Source organism: Peromyscus eremicus, chromosome 7, assembly GCF_949786415.1.
Source record: "Peromyscus eremicus chromosome 7, PerEre_H2_v1, whole genome shotgun sequence".
Classification (NCBI taxonomy): domain Eukaryota; kingdom Metazoa; phylum Chordata; class Mammalia; order Rodentia; family Cricetidae; genus Peromyscus; species Peromyscus eremicus.
This window is the reverse complement of record NC_081422.1, coordinates 17,850,356-17,871,814: the sequence shown is the minus strand read 5'-3', so window position 1 is coordinate 17,871,814 and position 21,459 is coordinate 17,850,356. Positions and strand designations below refer to the sequence as shown.

Below are 21,459 nucleotides of genomic sequence, written 5' to 3'. Positions count from 1 at the left end.
AGGGAAGACTTATGGTCCGGGTGACAGATCGACACACCTCTGGGGAGGACCCGGACTTGTGGGTTGGCCCGGGTGCCGGGGTCCGGCTGGGGCCCTCTGGAGCCGTGCGACCGCCTTGCCCAGCCCCGCCCCGCGCCTGGCCGCGCGGCCGCCCCGCCCCGCTGCCCGCTCCCGCTGGCCCTTCCGCCTCTCTCAGCGGCGCCAGGGAGCAGGACGGGCATCGGGGCCATGGAGAGGACAGCGGGCAAAGAGCTCGCCCTGGTAAGAGGGAGCTGGGGAACCCTCGGACCCCACGCCCCTGGTCTACCCCCAGATTCAGGAACTCCAGGTATCCATCCCTCGTTTTCTAACCTTCCCGCAAAATAGATGTGCCCCGGAGTTCCCACTTGGGGGTTCAGAGTTCCTGACCCGTGAAGCGGCTGGTTTGTGGGGTGGGGACCGGGGTCTGAGCGCATCTCGGGAGGAAGCAACAAAAGATTCTTTGTGGCATTGGACATGGAGTGTCCCCAAACGATACTTCATCCACTCAAGACCTGGGAGGAGGGGATCCGTGGCGCAGAGGGACCCACCTGGGATCCCACCCAGAGTCTCGCGGACTCTGCTCGGGAAAGTGGGCCAAACGGGGCAGAGGCGGGGGCACTGCCCTGAGCCCGCCTCCCATCCAGGCGCCGCTGCAGGACTGGGGCGAGGAGACCGAGGACGGCGCCGTGTACAGCGTCTCCCTGCGGCGGCAACGCAGTCGGCGCTCGACCCCAGAGGGGCCTGGAGACGAGCAGGTGAGGGAGGGGCTGGAGGTGAGCGGGTGAGGGAGGGGCTGGAGGTGAGCGGGTGAGGGAGGGGCTGGAGGTGAGCAGGTGAGGGAGGGGCTGGAGGTGAGCAGGTGAGGGAGGGGCTGGAGGTGAGCAGGTGAGGGAGGGGCTGGAGACGAGCAGGTGAGGGAGGGGCTGGAGGTGAGCAGGTGAGGGAGGGGCTGGAGGTGAGCAGGTGAGGGAGGGGCTGGAGACGAGCAGGTGAGGGAGGGGCTGGAGGTGAGCAGGTGAGGGAGGGGCTGGAGGCGAGCAGGTGAGGGAGGGGCTGGAGGTGAGCAGGTGAGGGAGGGGCTGGAGGTGAGCAGTTGAGGGAGGGGCTGGAGGTGAGCAGGTGAGGAAGGGGCTGGAGGTGAGCAGGTGAGGGAGGGGCTGGAGGTGAGCAGGTGAGGGCGGCCTCGGCTCAGCGGCCTGGGCGTGCGGAGGAGAGGGAAAAGCTGGAGAGCCGAGGGAGAGCCTCCCAAGAGCAGCGGGCCAGGAGGAAGGGCGGAGCTTAGAGGCGACCCGGTGAGTGGAAAGGGCCTGGGGGCTGCCAGGTGACTGGGTGTAAATCCAGGAAATGGGGTGGGGCCAAGCGATAGCGCGTCCCCCAGAGGTGAACCTGACGGGCAGGGTGCAGGAAATCTGAAAGGAGGAGCGGCCAGGTGGGTAGGTGGGACGGAGGCTTGGCCAGTGGAGCGAGACTGCAAGGCTGACTGAAGCCTGGGGTGGCCTACAGGGTTGATGTGGGCATTTGATGATTGGACCTCTATTTAGGGAGTCTCAATTTTTCAAAAATGAACACGGTCAGAAGCAAAAAAGAGGTGCCAGAGACGGGTGTGGTGGGAAACAAGGGGCCTGGGACGCCCCTCGGGTTATTTCATCCTCCGTCCCACCTCTCCCCATCCCCCCCGCAGGCTCCCACCCCGGCTGCCGACACCTTCCTCCAGTACCGCACCAGCAAGGTGCGGGCGCTGAGGGCCGCCCGACTGGAGCGGCTGGTGCATGAGTTGGTGTCCGGAGACCGTGAGCAGGATCCTGGCTTCGTGCCCGCCTTCCTGGCCACCCACCGGGCCTTTGTGCCCACAGCCCGCGTTCTGGGCTTTCTGCTACCCCCGCCACCGCCACCACCACCTCCTGGGTCAGTCATTCTCAGGAGACTCTCAGGTCCCTAACCCCAGAACCCCCTCTGCCCCCATCCCTCAGATTTAGAACCCCAGAGCACAGGTCTTAAAGCTCTGTAGCTCCGTTCCCATCTGATAGAGGCTTTCTTCCCAGGGTAGACAGCAAGAGGGCAGAGGCGCAGGATCTGAGCTTCAGCAAGAACCTGAGGTTGGTTTCCACCCCCATCCCCGACCCAAGGGAGAGTGGGGGAAGGGACCTCAAGGTCAGGCCTGACCGCTGCAAGGTCGGGAAGGACTAGATCTTGGACTTAGTTTTGAGTCACACACCCTTCTCTGTGCAGGGCTGTGATTTCGGTACTCGGTTCTTGGCTGCGAGACCATCCTCAGGACTTCCGGGATCCCCCTGCCCATCAGAACCTGGGCAATGTCCGAATCTTTCTGGACTGGGCAGCCCCAGGAGGGGCAGAAGCTAGGGAAGCAGAGAAACTTCTAGAAGATTTCTTGGAGGAGGCTAAGGGAGAGCAGGCAGGGGAGGACCAGCGACTGGCTTGGGCAGGTAGGGGACATTCAGTGCTGGTGAAATCCCGAGACTGTCCCACCCCTCTCAAAATGACAGACCCTGAACACATTTTATTTTAGTGCTTGGAAATGAACTCAGACGTTTTTGCATACTAGGCGACCACTACCGCTGAGCCGCGTCCCCAGCCCTCGGAAAAGCTGCCTTTCCTTTCCCCCTTCCCTAACGTGTGCCAGAGGGCAGTGCTGGCCGTTTCCCTCTGTGGCTGTCGACCTTGTCTGGAAACAAGGTCTCCTACTGAACCTGGAGCTCACCCATTTGCCTGCGGCTGGCCCTTGCCCGGGGTTCCCCCGTCTCTGCTTCCCCAGAGCTGAGCTTACACTATTGTGCCTGGATTTGTGGGTGCTGGAGATCTGGCCTCAGCTCCTCACACTTGCATGGCAAACAAGTTACCCCCAGGGCCATTTCTCTAGCCCCATAGGCAAGACTTTTAAACTAAACGAGTCTTATTTTCTCCACCTGATCACATGTCCTTATCAACAATATTAGCACTTGCCTAGTGTCCCCCTGCACTCCAAGATTCTCTCTTCTCTGGCTTGGGATATCACTTAGTGGCTAAGTACTTGCCCAGCCAAGAGAAGCAACTTGGGTTCAAATCCCAGGCCTGCCATTTGCCGATTGTGTGACCTTGGTTAGGTCTCTTCTCCTCTCTGAGACTCGATTTCCTTATGTGTAAAATGGGAATGATAACTATGATTGCCCCATGGAATTTTCCATTTAGCACGTGTTGAGACACTAGCTCTGGCCACATAATGGTGGACTAGGGTTCTCACCCTCCTGGGAAGGACATCCCACACACAGAAATCAGTAAGCAGTAATGGCCATATGTCTTTGTATTTTGTCTGATTTGTGTTTATTGTTATTGTGTATGTGACGCATGGATCTGGATTCCTGCATGCCACAGAGTGCATCACTCCTTTGGAGTCTGTTCTACCATTATATGGGTTCTGTTGTTTTTAATGGCTTGGCCATCTGACCAGACATATTATTGTTGTATGTTGCTTTTAATTTTCGACAGGATCTCAGGTAGCCCAGGCTAGCCTCAATATGTAGCCAAGGATAACCTTTAACTTCTGATCTTCCTGCCCCAACTCCCCAGTGCTGGGATTACAAGTATGTGCCACTGTACCTGGTATTATTTTTGTTACTATTGTAGTCTTTTTGTTTTATTTTTTAACTAATTTGTTTGTTTATAGCTTTATGTGTTTGGGTGCTTTTTCTGCATTAAGTGCACCATGTGCATGCGCTGCCAGCCAGTGTGAGTCAGAAGAGGACATCTGATCCCTATGCAACTGAGGCAATTTTCCCACTGAATCTGACTTTTTCGATATCTACCAGGTGCAGTGGAGTGTATGCCAAAACATCATATTGACACCTTATTATGAGTACTGAGGTACCAGCAAACACTACAGACAAATTTGTGAGCTAGCCTGGAAGCTAGCCTGTGCTACACAGTGAGCTCCAGGCCACCCAGGGTTACATGGTGAGACCCTGTCTGAAAACAAAGTTGAGGGTAGAGAGAAAGATTACAAATCTCACTCAGGTCTTGTTGAAATGTCACTTCTGGGGCTGGTGAGCGGGCTCAGCAGACAAAGGGGCCTGCAGACAGTCCTGGCAGCCTGAGTTTGCTCTCTGAGACTCACATAAGAAAGCAGAGAACAGGCTCCTGAGAACAGCATACACACAGTAGATGGGTGAGTTTTATTTACTTATGTGTTCATTTATTTATTTGCAGTTTATCTATTTATTGGTGGTGGGGCACACCATGGCCCGCAAGTGCCAATAAGCCATCTCAATGAACCTAAATGAAATTTTGAGTTTTGTTGTTTTGGGTTTTTTGAGACAGTGTCTCTCTGTGTAGCCCAGGCTGGCCTGGAACTTGATATGTAGCTCAAGCTGGTCTTGAATTCATAGAGAGCGCCCTGCCTCTACTCCTGAGTGCTGGGATGAAAGGCGCCAAATCTGACAGGAAGAAATACCACTTCTCTTCAGAGTGACTCTCCTGCCCTCCGCAGCCGAGGCTGCCGTATTTTTCTGCATGACATTTGTGACTGATTCCTGGGTTTCCTGCATCCTGTGAGCGCAGGAGCAAAGGCTCCTGTTGGCTTTGTCCCCACAGCAGAGACAATTCGGATTAGCTAACTGAATAATTGCACTCTGCTTATCCGGAATCATCTCCTGCTGATCCTCCTCCTATCTGATTCGGTGTCCCTAATCCTCATCCTTTAATCCCCCAAGCCCTGAGCTGACGAGGCCGCTCTGCTGCTCTACGGAGTAGCAGCCACTTGGCTATGCCTACTGACAACGTGCTTTCTCCACTTAACTGACTGCCAAGAAGTTTCCTTTCCTGCGTTCAAGTTTTAAATCTTATGGCATTTCTCTTATTTATTATGTGGTGGTGGAGTGAGTGTGGGGGGGGGAGCAGTTCTCTCCCTCTGCCTTGAGGGTCTTTCCTGACCAGGTGGGCGACCTCTCCAGTCCCTGATAAGAACTTTTCCTTTTTTGTGTGTGGCTAGGGATTGACCTAGGGCCTCACACCTGTGTTCTGCCGTTCAGCCAGGCAAGAATGTGGGGTTGGGGCTTGGCTTTCTGGGGTTTGCCTTTTGTCTTATTGAGATAGGGTGTAGCTGTGCATGCCTGAAGCCACTACGGAGTTCCCACTGACCTCAGATGCCCAGTCTTGCTGCCCGGGGGAAACAGGTGTTCACCACCACATTTAGATAGCATTAGAGGCTATGGTTTTATTTTATTTTTTAAGGTTTATTTTAAATTATCTGTATATGGGGGATGACACACACAAGTGTAGGTGCCTGTGGAGGCCAGAAATTTTGGATCCCTTGGAGCTGAAGTTATAAGCAGTTGTGAGCTGTCTGTCATGGATGTTTGGAACTAAACTCCAGTCTTCTGGAGTAATAGTATATGTTCTTAACATCTGAGCCATCTCTCCAGCCCTCTGGTTTTTTTATTTTATTTTAACATTTATTCATTTATTTTCATGTATGAAGCACATCATGTCACTGTGTGTGTGTATGTGTGTGTGTGTGTGTGGTGGGTGGTGGGGTGGTTTCTTTGCTTTGTTTTGTTTTGAGACAATGTCTTACCATATAGCCCTGGGTGTCCTAGAACTCACAAGAGCTCCACTTGCTTTCGCTCCCAAGTGCTAGGATCAAAGGCTGGCAGCAGCAGGCCTGGTCAAATTTGAGACTTCTTTTTTCTTCCCTCCACATTCTTACACCTTCTCATTCTCTCTCCCTCTGTCTGTGTGTGTCTGTCTCTCTGTCTCTGTCTCTCTGTCTCTGTATCTCTCTGTCTTTCTCTGTTTCTTTCTCTGTCTCTCTGTCTCTCTGTCTCTGTCTCTCTGTCTCTCTGTCTCTCTGTCTCTCTGTCTCTCTCTCTCTCTCTCTCTCTCTCTCTCTCGCTCGCTCGCTCTTCTTTTATATTATGTGTGTATGTATCTGGGTGTTTTGCCTGCACTTACGTTAGTGCATCCCATGTGTACATGATGGCCGCAGAGGCACCCTGTGGATTCAGAAGGTCCCCTGAGACTGGAAGTACATACAGACAGTTTTAGCTACCATGTGGGCGCTGGGAATCCAACCTCTGTCTTTTGGAAGAGCAGAAAGTGCTCTGAACTGCGGAGCCATCCTTTCAGCCCCAAAGTGAGTTTTAAACACTGTATCTATTCCCCAGGCCCGCCGAGGGCTGCCCAGTCCCCCAGATCAGAGTTTGCAGAGGACTTCGAGGAAGAGGAAGGCCCCTGTTCAGAAGGCCCCGAGCTTCTGGACTTCAGCGTGGATGAGGTGGCGGAGCAGCTGACCCTGATGGACGTGGTGGGGACCCCAGCCAGCGGCAGGGTGGGAGGGCAGGGGGAGGCCTGCAGGGTGAGCTCCAATCTCACCCTCCTCTCCCCTACGCAGGAGCTCTTCCTGCGCGTGCGGACCTGCGAGTGCCTGGGTTCCATGTGGTCCCAGCGCGACCGGCCGGGAGCTGCAGGCATTTCCCCCACGGTGCGCGCCACCGTGGCCCAGTTCAACGCGGTTACGGGCTGCGTGCTGGGCTCGGTGCTCGCAGCGCCCGGCCTGGCGGCCTCGCAGAGGGCACAGCGCATCGAAAAGTGGATCCGCATCGCCCAGGTGTGCCCTGGGGATGGGGCTCGGGCGGGGTCCAGCAGCCAGCCTAGGGTGAGACCAGGAGAGTAGCCTGGAATTGCGGGAAACCAGCTTGGTGAGGTTAAGGATTGGAGCCTGGAAGTGGATGTGATGAAAGAATAGCATTGCAGTGGGGGATGGGAAAAGAAGAAAAAGCAGATCAGGAGTCTGGGGTGCGTGGAGCAGTGGGGGAGGGGAAAAGGTGATCCTGGAGGACTTGCGAAGGGAGGCTGTGGGCACGTGTAGGAGGAACTGAGGAGCTAGAGAGAAGTAAGGCGTAGGGATGGATGGAAGAGCCAGCTCAGCCAGGAGGGGTTGAGAGCTGAGGGAGGGAACAAGGAAGAGATTCCTTGGAGAAAGGGGAGCATGTCGCTTTACACGCTTAGTCACTCTCTGGAGTCTGACCTGGTATCAGAAAACCCACCCTCAAGCCGGGTGTACTGGCACATGCCTGTAATCCCAGCACGAGGGAGGTGGAGGCAGGAAGATCGGCCTCAGCTCTATAAGCAGTCCTTGTCTTTACAAACAAAACGAAAACACCAAGACCCAGTTATCAGAGGAGCTGTGCCTGGGAGACAGATGTGGAGCGCGGCCGGCCGCTGGCTGACCGATCCACCCCCCACTCCCAGCGCTGCAGGGAACTTCGCAATTTCTCTTCTTTGCGAGCTATCCTGTCTGCCCTGCAGTCTAACCCCATCTACAGGCTCAAGCGCAGCTGGGGAGCCGTGAGCCGGTGAGTTCCGTGCCCAAGCCCATCCCGACTCTGATTGTGCCCTCTGCTGACCCTGGCCACGCCCCTCTCGCCCCCACAGGGAACCACTGTCCACTTTCAGGAAGCTGTCGCAGATTTTTTCTGATGAGAATAATCATCTCAGCTGCCGAGCAATTCTTTCCCAGGTATTGGGTACTCCAAATTCAAGAAAGTATGGTGGTTCATGCTTATGACCTCAAAACTTGGAAGGCTGAGGCAGGAGGAACACTGGTGAGTTAGAGGTCAGCCTGATCTACACAGCAAGTTACAGGTTAGCCAGGGCTACATAACAAGACCAGCCTGAACTGTGTGAGAGTCTGTCTCAAAATATCCAAAAGTGTGGAGATGGCTCAGCCTGTAGCGTGCTTTCTGCACGGGCGCGAGCTCTGAGCTCAGAAGCCTCTGAGCGGCCACATAAATGCCGAATGGGAGAACACTGTAATCCCAGCACGAGGGAGGCGGAGTCAGGTGGATGGGCACAGGATAGGCAATCTAGCCAAAAGTATCAAGTCCCAGGTTAAGAAAGAGATCCTAGCGGGACAGTGGTGGCGCATGCCTTTAATCCCAGCACTCGGGAGGCAGAGGCAGGTGAATCTTTGTGAGTTTGAGGCCAGCCTGGGCTACAGAGTGAGTTCCAGGAAAGATTCCAAAGCCACACAGAGAAGCTCTGTCTCAAAAAAAACAGAGAGAAAGAAAGAGAGAGAGAGAGAGAGAGAGAGAGAGAGAGAGAGAGAGAGAGACCCTAGCTCAAAAAAATACAGAAATCAATAATAGGAAATACTTGATATGTGTATGTTTGCCTCTGTGTATATGTGTGTACTGTGTACATGCATGGTACCTACAGAGATCAAAAGAGGACATTGGATCCCCTAGAACTGGAGTTATAAATGGTCTTGAATGTGGATGCTGGAAATCAAAACCGGTCATTTTTTAGAACAAGTGCTCATAACCACGGAGCCATCTCTCCAGTCCCAGGATAATTGGTGTTGACCTCTGGCCTAACACACACACACACACACACACACACACACACACACACACACACACACTCACATATTTACACACACACAGAGAAAACCAAAAAAGGGGCTAGGAACCTGGCTTAGTCACATGCATGAAGCCCATGTAAGTCAGGCATGGTGGGGTAGCCTTTCATCCCAGCACTTGAGAGGTGGAGGACAGGTTGTTCAAGGACATCTTTGGCTACAAAGTGAGTTCAAGGTTATCCTGAACTCCAAGAGACCTTGTCTCAAAACAAAACAAAAAGGAAACAAAATTTTAAAAAAGCAAAAACAAAAAACCAGGGCCTGGATGCACACACTTTCATCCTAGCATTTGGGAGACTGAGGCAGATGGATCTGTGAGTTCAAGGCCAGCCTGGTCTACTTTGCACGTTCCAGGACAGTGAGGGTTAAGGGGACTTGGAGTCCATCCCAGGGAAGCATCATATTCTCGAAACATTCTTTCCTTCGGTGATCTCGTGCAAAGCTGGCCCAACACTTCCTCTTCCGGCTTGCTTTCTCTTTCAATCATATCAACACCAGCCTTGTTTTATTCATTCAGCAAAATGCAAGAAGGTCAGAGGAAAGGGTTACTTAAGGCCAGAGTCATAGCCACGGGGGGGGCAGGGAAGGAGCCAGGTTCTAGGAATTTACCTTGATAAGCAGGATTTTCAAATGTGAGCCAGTACGTCCGACTTATTGTAGCAGGAGTATAAGGTTCTGGTTAGAATCGGGTACTTGTCCTCAGTGTGAATTCTGTGTAGATGAGCATGGAGCCTGATTCCTGGGTCTGGAACATTCTATACCCCTCAAGATAGGTGGGTGCCATGCCCGTTCACCTCCTGCAGGTCTCTTCCAAATCTCTCCACCTTCAAGAGGCCCCTTCCCGGTCATCTCCACACTCCCCTTACCCACCTGATGGCCTTGTTCCTGCCTTCCCTGTTAGGGTTATCTTGGCTATCCCATCTTTCCTTCATGAATGGCCAGACATTTTGATCATTTGGTCACCCCCAGCTAGTTATCACACAACACAGCACATGACAGCACAGTAGATATTCAGTAAATACCGTGGGGCTGGAGCTGGGTTGGGTTGGTTGAGGCTTACATCACATGATGACACCCTGGGTTCCATCTCCAGCACTGTATAAAACAGATGAGGTTGTACACACCTGTCATACCAGCACTCAGGAGGCAGAGGCAGAGGCAGGAAGAGCAGGAGTTCAAAGTCACTCTATGCTGCAAAGAGAATTTGAGGCCAGCCTGGGCTTCGTAAGACCCTGTCTCACAAAAAAAAAAAAAAAAAAAAAAAAGAACAAAATGAATGAAAGAAAAGAAGAGAAGAGAAAAATACCTTGTTAATGGATAGCAAGGCAGGTGACTTCAGTCACACCTGAAGGATAGAACTCAGGAATGAGACAGGAGGATCACAAGTTTGCAAACAGCCTGGGCTATAGTGAAGACCTTATCTCAAAACAAACAAACAAACAAACATCGGGGAGCCGGAGAGATGTCAGTGGTCAAGAGCACTTGCGCTCTTGAGAGGACCTGAGTTTGGTTCCAGTGTTCCACTCATGCAGCGCCAAGGGATCTGATGCCCTCTTCTGACCTCCTGAGGCACCGCACACACACCTACACATACCCATCCTCATACACACAAACAAACAAAACCAAAAAAACCTTCCCGGTGAAGATGTATCTCAAAGGAGGAGGCCTCAAGGGACAAAAAGCACACCTACTGTGTGCCAGGCATTGTCCTGACCCACCAAGAACCAGCACACCTACTGTGTGCCAGGCATTGTCCTGACCCACCAAGAACCAGCCCCAGCCTCCGGCTTGTAATTAACAACAACAACAACAACAAAAAATTAAATTACACTTATTTCTCTGTATATGTGTGTGGGAGGGCACTCACACCACAAAGTCAGACCGGTTCTGTCCCGGTGGGTCCTGGAATTCCCACTCAGCTTGTCAGACTTGGCGGCAGGTCCCCTTTCCTATTGTGCCATCTCACCAGCCCCCAGCTTATGGTTTTTGAAGGCAACATGGGTACAAGTGGGGCCCTCAAAGTGGTCTCTGTGAGAAGTTTCAAAGTGGGCCTCAGGTTCCTTTAGTCTTTCCCTTCTTCTCAGGAGGAGGCCTCCGAGGGACCCCATGATGATGACTGCCTCCCCGGAAGTCGGCCATCGGTAAGTGATAGGGTTCAGGACGGGGACGGGAATGGCAAGGGGGACTCTTGGAGAGGGGCATGGGGTCAGTGATGCCAGGGAGTAACTGGAGCTTTGGGGTTGCAGAAACTACCCCCGGGGCCTGTCCCCTACCTTGGCACCTTCCTCACAGACTTGGTTATGCTGGACACAGCCTTACCGGATATGCTGAAGGTTTGACCCCTTACCCTTGACTCCTGACCCCTGCTCTGTTACCCCCATACATTGGCCCTCCAGGTATCCACCTGTGGTCCTGCCTTGCACCCACCCCCCATACACACACCATGGTGGCTCACACCATCTTGCTCTTGAACTGGCCTTTGACCCTTGACCCTGGATGCTGTAGCTCAGGCTGGCTTTGCCCCCTCAGGGAAATCTCATCAACTTTGAGAAGAGGAGGAAGGTGAGTAGGTGGGTGCTTGGGTGCGTGGGATGCCCAAGGGTGGGAGGCAGGGTGGGGCAGGGTCTCAGTAGACACCCCCTCAGGAATGGGAGATCCTGGCCCGAATCCAGCAGCTACAGCATCGCTGCCAGTTCTACAGCCTGAGCCCCCACCCACCAATCCTGGCTGCCCTTCGAGCCCAGCGCCAGCTCAGTGAGGAACAGAGGTGACCGCTCAGCCAAGTCCAGATCACACACAACCCACCCTTCCCTCCCTTCCAGAAGCTTCCCAGACCCCACCCTGTAACCTTTCTTTTCTCCTGTCTGAAGGGCCACCACCCACCTCCAAACCAAAGGTTGACCCCATCCTATACTCTGATTTCAACCCTTCATGTCCAGCTGGTCACTCAATGTCCCACCTATTCCCCCTGTGGACTTCTGATCCCGTCATCCAGATCTGTGGCCCTGATCATCAGGTCCTGGTTGATGCTTCAGTGTTCATTTGGCCACCAACTCCAGTAGCCCTATTTTTTCCTTTCACTCTATCCAACCATGACTTTTACTGTTGATCCCCTGAATTATCTGGCCCTGAACTTTGAAGCTGGCCCAATTCAACTCTGTGGTCTCACCCTGCAGTTTCTGTTTTGTTTTCCGTTTGCAGTGCTAGTGTGTTACATGTTCTAAGTCTATACCCTACCCCTAAGCCACGCCCCTGAGCCATGCCCCAGCCCCTCACTGGGGGAGTCTAGGCAAGGGCTCTACCACTGAGCCACGCCCCAGCCCCTCACTGGGGATTCTAGGCAGGGGCTCTACCACTGAGCCACACCCCAGCCCCTCACTGGGGGAGTCTAGGCAAGGGCTCTACCACTGAGCCACACCCCAGCCCCTCACTGGGGGATTCTAGGCAAGCACTCTATGTTTGAGCCACACACCTAGCTAATATCCCCCTGTAAGTGCTGTGCACCCCACTAACCAAACAGATCATCCCATCTGTAATGCACCCTGATACCCCAGTGATTCCCATTCCTATCCTGACCTGGGCACCTAACCCCTCCTGTCTCCCCACCTTATACTTGATTCACACCTCATGCCAGCTCTTCCCTCCTCATCCCTCGCTCTGCTTCCTGCACCCACACCTCTCACATGCCGAACCCCAGCTACCGAGTCTCCAGGGTCATTGAACCACCAGCTGCGTCCTGTCCCAGCTCCCCCCGTATTCGGCGTCGAATCAGCCTCACAAAGCGTCTCAGTGCGTGAGTGTCGGGATGTGTGGGGGGGAGTCATGTGGGTAGAGACTGGGGGGATCCACTCCCAGAGCTAAGCCATCCCTTGTCCTCACCCTAGGAAGCTGTCCCGGGAGAAGAACTCTTCCCCTGGTGGCAGTCCCGGGGATCCATCCTCACCAACCTCCAGGTGAATAACCAGAGCAAAAGGGACTAGAGACACTGGGACCAAAAGTCCGGCCAGCCACCCCACCCTGAATTCTGTGTTTTCGCCAGTGTGTCTCCAGGGTCTCCCCCATCCAGTCCTAGAAGTGGAGAACCTCCTCCTGGCAGTCCTCCAGGCTCCCCAGGGCCCCAGAGCTCCAGCAACAAGGTACCATGATAATCTGTGGTGGTGTTGAGGCCTGGGACACCCGGGGTTCAGAATTTGTGTGTGCACGTGGGCATGCGAGTGTGTGTGTGTGTGTGTGTGTGTGTGTGTGTGTGTGCAGCACTGCAGGTGTATCGCAGAGACCGGCTGCTCTCTGCCGCTTTGTCTGGGAGACTGTACACCTCCACGGCCATATGAGCCATCACCTACCTCTGGCTTCTTCTCAGTCTGACTTGGATTTCCACCTATCTATAGGACACACCAGGTGTGATCTCCACTACTTTTTTTTCCTAATAAGCAACACTCCAGTCAGGTGTGGTGGTGCAGGCCTGTCATCCCCCAGCACTTGGGAGATGGAGGCAAGAGGACCGAAAGTTCAAAGCCATCCTTGTCCACATAATGATCCTGGGCCCCATGATGTCATGTGTCCACAACAACGATGACAATAAATAAATAAATAAATAAATAAATAAATAAATAAATAAATACTGGGATCGAACCTAGAACCTCACAAGTGCTCTACCACTGAGCCACACCCCAGCCCCTCACTGGGGGGTTCTAGGCAGGGGCTCTACCACTGAGCCACACCCCAGCCCCTCACTGGGGGATTCTAGGCAGGGCTCTACCACTGAGCCACACCCCAGCCCCTCACTGGGGGGTTCTAGGCAGGGGCTCTACCACTGAGCCACACCCCAGCCCCTCACTGGGGGATTCTAGGCAGGGGCTCTACCACTGAGCCACACCCCAGCCCCTCACTGGAGGGTTCTAGGCAGGGGCTTTACCATTGAGCCACACCCCAGCCCCTCACTGGGGGGTTCTAGGCAGGGCTCTACCACTGAGCGACACCCCAGCCCTTCACTGGAGGATTCTAGGCAGGGGCTCTACCACTGAGCCACACCCCAGCCCCTCACTGGGGGGTTCTAGGCAGGGCTCTACCACTGAGCCACACCCCAGCCCCTCACTGAGGGTTCTAGGTCAATGACCAATCTCCACGCTCCCAGCACTTTTATTACTTTTTGTCTTGAGACAGGTCTTACTAGGTTGCCCAGGCTAGCATTGAACTTGTGACCCTCCTACCTTAGCCTCTCCAGTAGCTGAGATAACAGTTCTGTGCCACCAGCTCCAGCTGTCTCACTCACCTCTTCAAGGACGTACAAGTCCCTAAAAGTCTGCATACATGACAGGGAAATGGGCCAAACATCCGCAGGACTATGCAGAGATCGCTCACTGATGAGTACTGTGGGTTTCCATCTGTGAGCACACCTATGTGTGCTCACTATGTGCTGTCTACTCAGGAGCCTGTTGTGGACTTGGCTTTGTGTGAATATGGGTCATGTGTCCATTTGTTTCTCTAACAGGGAACTGGAGTCTGTGTGTGATGGGATGACATATGCTCGGTCTTGTGAGTGTACCCTAACCGTGTGGTTCCGAGTCTCTCATGTGTGAGAAAAGAGGTGTGAGGACTCTGGGTGAGTGTGTCTGTGTTCATCAGCTGATTGAATATAGTGGGGAAGGAGCCTCGTGGCCTGTGTCACACAGATGAGCAAGGCCACAGCCTCCACCATCCCACACTGCCTACAGCTGTCTCTGAACATGGACCCCCCTATGACCTTGACCCTGAGCAGCTCTCAAATCCCCCTCCTTGGGCAGCAGACCTCAGAGGCCCGTGTCATCCGAGTCAGCATCGACAATAACCATGGGAACCTGTATCGGAGCATCTTGGTGAGGGGCTGGGAGGGGACAGCCTTGTCCTTAGATCTGGGACCCTGTTCCCTTACCACCTGTCCCTCTTCTAAAAGTTTTAATTACATTTATGTGGTGTGTGTGTGTGTGTGTGTGTGTGTGTGTGTGTGTGTCTTTCCTTCCACCACTCGGGTGCCAGGGATTGAGCTCGGGTTGTCACTTGGAGCAAGCTTTATCTGCTGAACCGTTCCACTGGTCCTTTCCTGTTCTTCTCCAGCTCACTTGTCAGGACAAAGCCCCCAGTGTGGTGCAAAGAGCCCTGGAGAAGCACAATGTGCCCCAGCCCTGGGCCCGTGACTACCAGCTCTTCCAGGTCCTGCCTGGGGACAGAGGTAAGCAGGGACAGCTTGCAGTCTAAGCTGGGGCCAGTGAGGTGGGCAGCAGTCACGACTGTGACAAACACTAATGAGCAGCCGAAGAGAGGAAGGTTTAGCTTGGCTCACAGTTTGAGAGCTACGGTCCATTACGGCAGGGAGAGCTCGCGGAGCTCGGAGAAGCTCGAGGCCGCTGTTCACACCGCACCTGCAGTCAGGAAACGGAGGGAGGTGGAAGCCGCTACTCATCTTGCTTTCTCCTTTAAAAACTTTTTAAAATTTTATTTATTTATTTTTTTGGATGGGCTGGGCAGTGGTGGTGCATATGTTTAATCCCAGAACTCAGGAGGCAGAGGCAGGCAGATAGCTGAGTTCGAAGTCAGCGTAGTCTACAGAGTTTCAGGACAGTCAGGGCTGATACACAGAGAAACGCTGTTTCAAAAAACAAGCAAACACCTGGCCCATTTTTCGGGCAGGGAATATACATGCCATAGTACATATGAGGGAGTCAGCCACAGCTTGAGGCGTTCATTCTCTCCTACCGTGTGGGCTCCAGAGACCAAATTCAGGTTGCCAGGCTTGGCAGCTGGTGCTTTTACCCACTGAGCCATCAGGTAATGCCACCACATTCAGGCAGGTCCTTCGCCTCAGCTAACCTGATCCAGGTAATCGGCCCAGGCTTGTCTCTGATGTCATTTTAGTGTTCATCAAGTTACAAGTGACACCAACCTTCACAGAGCTCAGCTTGACCTGGGCTAGCAGGATCACAAGTCGATTCGGGCAGAGTGTGTTGAGACACCATGAAGTGTGTAAAATGTCTGTGCCTTCATTCTGTGAGGTCAAGAGGTCGTCCTAGCTCAGGGTAGTCTTTATGGGAGTCGTGTGGCATTGGCATTGTTCAGGTCAGATGGAAAAAGGAGATGTAGAAAGCTTGTAGGATTTGAGGTTGTTCAGGTTCAGCCTGGTGGAGCAGGAGACTGAAGGAGTTGGAAGAGGGAATGAGTCTATTTGGCTCACCGTGAGGACCCTGGAGTTATGTGAACTTGGGTTAGGACAGGACCAAGTGATCTTGGATTCAGGAGTATGAAGTTGACTAGGCTTGGACAGAAAGGCAAGAGTTTGTGCTATAAATCATGGTATAAAGTGAGATGGTCATCAGCAAAGAATGTGTGAGGGCTGGAGAGACGACTCAGTGGTTAAGAGCACACACTCTCTAGCAGAGGACCAAGTTTGGTTCCCAGCACCCACATCAGGTAACTGATGACCACCTGTCACTCTAGCTCCAGGGGAACTGACACCTCTGACCTCTGTGGGCATCTGCAGTCACGTGCACACACACACAATTAAAATATTAAAAATAGGAGCTGGAGAGACGGTTCTGCTGGTAAAAGCACTGGCTGCTCGTTCAGAGGACCCAGGTTTGATTCCCAGCCCCCACCTGGCAGCTCACAACCATACCATCATAACTCCAGTTCCTGAGGATCCAACACCCTCTCCTGGCCTCTGTGAACACCAGGCATGCCCACGGTACACAGACATACATTCACGCAGACAGAACACCCATACACATAAAAATGAATAGTAAAAGGCTGGGGCCACGGCTCACTTGGTAGAGCATCTGCCATGTAAGCACAAGGACCCGAACTGGATTCCCTAGAATCTGTGTCGGAAAGCTGAGCATGGTGTTGTTCATCAGTAATCCCGATGCTGGCGAGACAGAGAGGAGGCTCCCTGAGGCTCACTAGCCAGCTAATCTACTTGATGAGTTTCAGGCCAGTAAGGGACCCTGTCTCAAAAACAACAACAGTCACAGGCTCCTGAGGACAACACCTCAGTTCTCTGGAACTGTATGTCTCCAAAGATGCATGAGCACTCACATTCACAGGCACACACAGGAGAGCATGTGAGAGGTTGAGCGTGGATGTGCAGACCTGTAATCCCAATGTTTAGAGGCCAAGGTCAGCCTGGGCTACAGAGTGAATTCAAGGCTAGTCTGGACAGTTTAGTGAGACATTGACTTAAAGAGAAAGAAAGAGCTGGAGTGGAGACATGGGCTGTGATCCTAACTATTGAAGAGGTTGACAAGAAGATCCAAGTTCAAAGCCTACCTAGAACCAGATGTGGTGGCTCACACCTGTAATCCCAGCATCTGGAGAGTGAGGCAGAAGGATTGCCTTGAGTCAGAGGCCATCCTGCACTGCAAAGTAAGTTCTAGATCAGTCTGGAACTTAGTGAGACCCCGTTTCAAAAGAAAATAAAGAGCTTTGGAACGTGGCTCAGGTGCTAGAGAGCTCAGCTAACATCCTTGGGGTCCTGGACTTGGTCCCGGCACAGCATATAAGCCAGGCATGTTGGTGACTCCTGTAACTCCAGCCCTCAGGAGGCAGAGGCATGAGAATCAGGAGTTCAAGGTCATCCTCACCTACATAGAGCGTAGGAAGCCTGCCTAAGCTATATAAGTCCCTGTCACAAAAACTAACAACGGGCTGGAGAGATGGCTCAGCAGTTAAGGGCACTGGCTGCTCTTCTAGAGGACCCAGGTTCAATTCCCAGCACCCACAGGGTGGCTCACAACCATCCATAATGAGATCTGGTGCCCTCTTCTGGCCTGTAGACATACATGCAGGCAGAACACTGTATACATAATGAAAAAAATAATCTTAAAAAAAAAAAAAATATAACAAAAGTCACAAGAAAAATGCTGGCTAGGGATGTAGCTCAGTGATAGACTTCTTACCTGACATAGTCAAGGCCAGTACCTCGGAGAAAGGGCTGGGGACGTAGTTCAGTGGTAGAGTACTTGTCTAGGATGTGTGAGGCTGGGTTCAAAGCCCAGTGCCGGGGTGTGTGTGTGTGTGTGTGTGTGATATATTATGCATCTAATTATTCGTATATATACACATACATGTATCAGTTACTTTTCTGTTGCTGTGATAACTTCCGTGATAAAGGCAACTTATAGAAGGGAGTTTATTTGGCTTCGTGGTTCCAGAGGGTGAGAGTCCATGGCAGGGTGCTGAGAGCTGAAGCTGATGGCTGACAGTATGAAAGGCAAGCAGGGGGTCTGAACCAGAAATGGCTCGTCTTTAAACTCTCAAAGGCCCCCACACACACACACCCCGTGATGTACTTCTTCCGACAAAGCCACACCCCCTAAGCCTCTCCAAACAATGCCACCAACTGGGGACCAAGTATGCAAATACCCAGGACTATGAGTACATCCCGGTTCCAACCACCACCACCCCCTACATGCACAAAGAGTTGTTCAAGTGTTGAGTGTGAAAGCCCTTAGCTTAACAGGCTGCAGAGGAAGGGTGGCGGGAGTCGTCTGAGTTCATTGTCACAGTAGACCAAGCTTGCCTGGGAAGTGGTTTGGGAGAGGCTGGAGTGCGGGAGAAGCCGTTCGAATGGTAGAGGGTTGCCCGAGGAGCGCCCAGACTTTGCAGGCCGCCCATCGTGGTGCCCATTTCCACGCAGAGCTCCTGATTCCGGACGGCGCCAATGTCTTCTATGCAATGAGCCCTGCTGCCCCTGGCGACTTCCTGCTGCGTCGGAAACAGGGGACGCCTTCAGCCTCCCCAACCTGAGGCAATGCTCGCCTCTGGGACACAGGCACCAGACAGCTTGGGGACCCATTTCCTGAAGAGCCTCCATCCCCAGTGGAAGCTGTTTTGCTCTCTATCCTGGGGACCCCCCAGCATCAGCCCATCGGACCCCCAACTCCCTGGGCACTTGACTGTTATTCCAAAAACACGACTGTGTGAGAAAACTCAGAAAAATCAAGAGCCTTAAGAACTGAGAGCTTAGCTTAGTGGCAGAGCACTTGCCCAGCATGCCCTAGACCCAGGATGGTTTCCACCACTCCCAAAAATAAAAGTCCTAAGGGGTTTTGGACTATAGCATGTAGTTCATTTGGATCCTAACATGTGACAAGCAGGGCTTTGAGACCCAGTACTGAGTATATCCAGCATGTCGGCATACACCCACAATCCCAGTGCTTGGGAGGTTCAGGCAGGAGGATCAGGCGTGTGTCATTCTGGGATGCATAGTGAGTTGAAGGTAAATCTGGGCTACATCATGAAACCTCATTCAAAAAGAAAAAAAAAAAAAAACTAAGAAAGGGTTGAAACAAGCATAGCCAGAGTTCAGGGGTTTCTCCCCCCAGCTTCAGAAGGTGCCGTCCTGCTTTTCTGACGCATGAGTGAAGAAATGGGGGGAGGGAAGAAGTTAGTCATCTCTTGCAAACACAGGCAGTGGGCAAATGGGCATGGTAATACATGCCTATTACCCTAGCACTGGAGGTGGAGGCAGCAGGATCTTGAGTTCAAGGTTATTTTCAGCTGTAGTGTGAGTTCCAGACCAGCTTGGGACATCATTCCTTGTCTCAAATAAGCAAAGAGAGACAGCACAGATGAGTGAACTTGGAGGTAACCTCAAAATAGAAACAACGGCACCAGCAGCACGCTGGCTTCTGGGCTTCTGCTGTGAACTAGACCTCAACAGGGTTCGAGGCTCACTGAGTTCTTTCAGTTTCAAGGGGCTTGTACAGTGGCTTAGTAGGGAAGCCTCAGTTCAGATCCCCAGCACCCACATAAACAGCAGGGCATGGTGGGGTATGTCTATAATCCCAACTCTAGGAGGTGGAGAGAGACAGGTCCCAGGGGTTCACTAACCAGTCAGTTCAGCGTGAGACCCTGTCTCAATAATGTTGAGAGGCCATCGAGGTGGCCGGTGGGTAAAGGTGCTTGCTAGACAAGGCTGGTGACCTGAGTTCAACCCCAGGACCTGTAAAGGTGGAAGGCGAAAACTGACTCCACCAAGGTGTCTTCCGATCCACATGTGTGCACCAAGGCATGTGCTCCCAAAACACATCTCATATACACACAAAATAGTAAATACCTTTAAAAGTAAGGTGGAGAGTGATAGACACCTGACATCAACCTCTGGCCTCTGTGAGTATGCAAGAGTGAGCACATATGTGCACATAAACACACACAAAGCCTATTGAAATAGGCACTTGCCAAGAAGCAATTGACGTCTCTTGTATTGAAAAGTCCAATAAGGGCCGGGCAGTGGCGGCACACAGGAGGCAGAGGCAGGCAGATCTCCGAGTTCGAGACCAGGTCAGCCTGGTCTACAGAGCGAATTCCAGGACAGCCAGGATACACAGAGAAACCTGTCTTGAAAAAACAACAGAGAGAGAGGAAGAAAAAAGAAAGAAAAGTCCAATAAGGGGCGAAGAGTTGGGTCAGTGGTTAAGAGCACTTGTTCTTCTTGCAAAGGATCTGGGTTCTATTCCCAGCACCCATATGGAGGCTCACCACTTCCTCAGCATTGGGCACAGATGTGGTGCACAGACATACACACAAAATAATAAAACAAATCTTTAAAAAATTATTTTAAAAGAAAAGTCCAATAAAGTCTACAGCCATATGCCTGATCACATCTGAAAGTCCAGTAAATCTGGCTTTAGGTACAGCCCACTCCAGAGACTCGAATGACATCATCAGGATTTTGTTGCTTTTTGACTGATTGGTGAGAATGAGATTGTCTATTCTCCCACAGATTTACTCACCTCCTATGGAGACAGAGCCACTGATCTTCAGCCACTCAAAGTGAAAGCCACAAATGCACTCGTCACTCAGAAAGCCAAAGCTGAAGGGAGATGGGTTTAAGGCCAACCCGGGTTACATAAGAGCCTGTGTCAAAACAGGAGCACTTTTCCTGTGTTGGGGATCAAACCCAGGGCCTTACCACTGAGCTACAACAAAAAGGAAAAAGCTGCTTGGCCTAACCCTCCTGAAGCAAATATGTCACATGATTAATTCCTGGCCAATGAGGGATACAGTAAGGGAAGTTGGCTAATTCCAAGGGCACTCTTAAATGGGAGGGGCGAGTTTGCCTTTCCACATTTCCTGCTTTCTGCTGGTTAGAATGAAGACATGAAGTGACCGTGGTCACATCCTCTGAATAACAGCAACAAGTGGGAAGTCACCTGGCCCCCGAGCCGAATGCTGCTCCGTAGATTGCAGTCACCTGAGAGTACTGTCAAAGATAAATTGCCCTCTCTTCCTGCTATCCCTTGGTTTTGTCATAATAGCCAAAAGAACAGTCTTTTGCTAGAGGGTGGTGCACACCTTTAATCCCAGAACTAAGGCAAAGGAGGTGAATTTCTGAGTTTGAGACCAGCCTGGTCTACAGGGAGAGTTCTAGAACAGCCAGGGCTGTTACACAGAGAGAATCTGTCTCTAAAAGCAAAACAAAAGAACAAAAGGACCTTGGGTGTCTTGCTTTGTGTTTGTTTCTGTCATTATTATGTCTTATGTATGTTTGTATGTATTTATCATCTGTCTACCTATCTATCCATGTATGTATATACACATCCATACATGTATATTTGTGTATGTGTTTGTATTCATGTATGTGCGTATCCATGTATGTATGTGTCCATACATGTATCTATCCATGTACGTGCGTATGTATCCACCTATCTCTCTGTCCATCTTGGTGGTGCTGGGGATGAACCCAAGGCTCTCCACATGCTAGACAAGTGCCACATCACTGAGCTACACCCCATTCAACTTTTTATTTGTAAAGTACAAGAAGCTAGGTGTGGTGGCACAGGTCTGTGATCCCAGCGTTCAGGGGCCTGAGACAGGAGGATTGCCACAATTCCAGGACAGTCTGGACTATTTAGTGACACCCTGTGTCAAACAAAACAAAAACAGTCCGGGGGCTGTAGCTCAATTGGTAGAGCACTTGCCCAGCATGTTGGAGGCTCTGGGACCCATTCCCAGCACTACATAGACCGGAGATGGTGGTGTAAACCTGCCATCCC

The 21,459-nt window shown here is 52.2% G+C and overlaps 1 protein-coding gene across 1 annotated transcript; it reads left to right on the top strand.

Moving 5' to 3' along the window:
- The first annotated feature begins 178 nt into the window (after window positions 1–178).
- On the top strand, window positions 179–18,515 carry Rgl3 (ral guanine nucleotide dissociation stimulator like 3). Its single transcript, XM_059267486.1, has 19 exons — window positions 179–261; window positions 666–776; window positions 1,703–1,926; window positions 2,064–2,117; window positions 2,251–2,465; window positions 6,177–6,316; window positions 6,404–6,619; window positions 7,264–7,367; window positions 7,447–7,531; window positions 10,516–10,572; window positions 10,678–10,764; window positions 10,961–10,993; window positions 11,077–11,198; window positions 12,129–12,224; window positions 12,316–12,384; window positions 12,471–12,567; window positions 14,146–14,286; window positions 14,525–14,639; window positions 18,099–18,515. Exons 1-19 carry the CDS (start codon window positions 229–231, stop codon window positions 18,206–18,208), a joined length of 2,109 nt encoding a protein of 702 aa, XP_059123469.1. The 5' UTR covers window positions 179–228; the 3' UTR covers window positions 18,209–18,515.
- Window positions 18,516–21,459: the final 2,944 nt, after the last annotated feature.

Excerpts from the sequence above, each read along its gene's own strand:
- Rgl3 (XM_059267486.1), top strand. The coding sequence starts at position 229 with ATGGAGAGGACAGCGGGCAAAGAGCTCGCCCTG. Across the intron at positions 7,532-10,515 it reads GCCGAGCAATTCTTTCCCAG|GAGGAGGCCTCCGAGGGACC; the intron begins GTATTGGGTACT and ends CCTTCTTCTCAG. Across the intron at positions 14,287-14,524 it reads ACCTGTATCGGAGCATCTTG|CTCACTTGTCAGGACAAAGC; the intron begins GTGAGGGGCTGG and ends GTTCTTCTCCAG.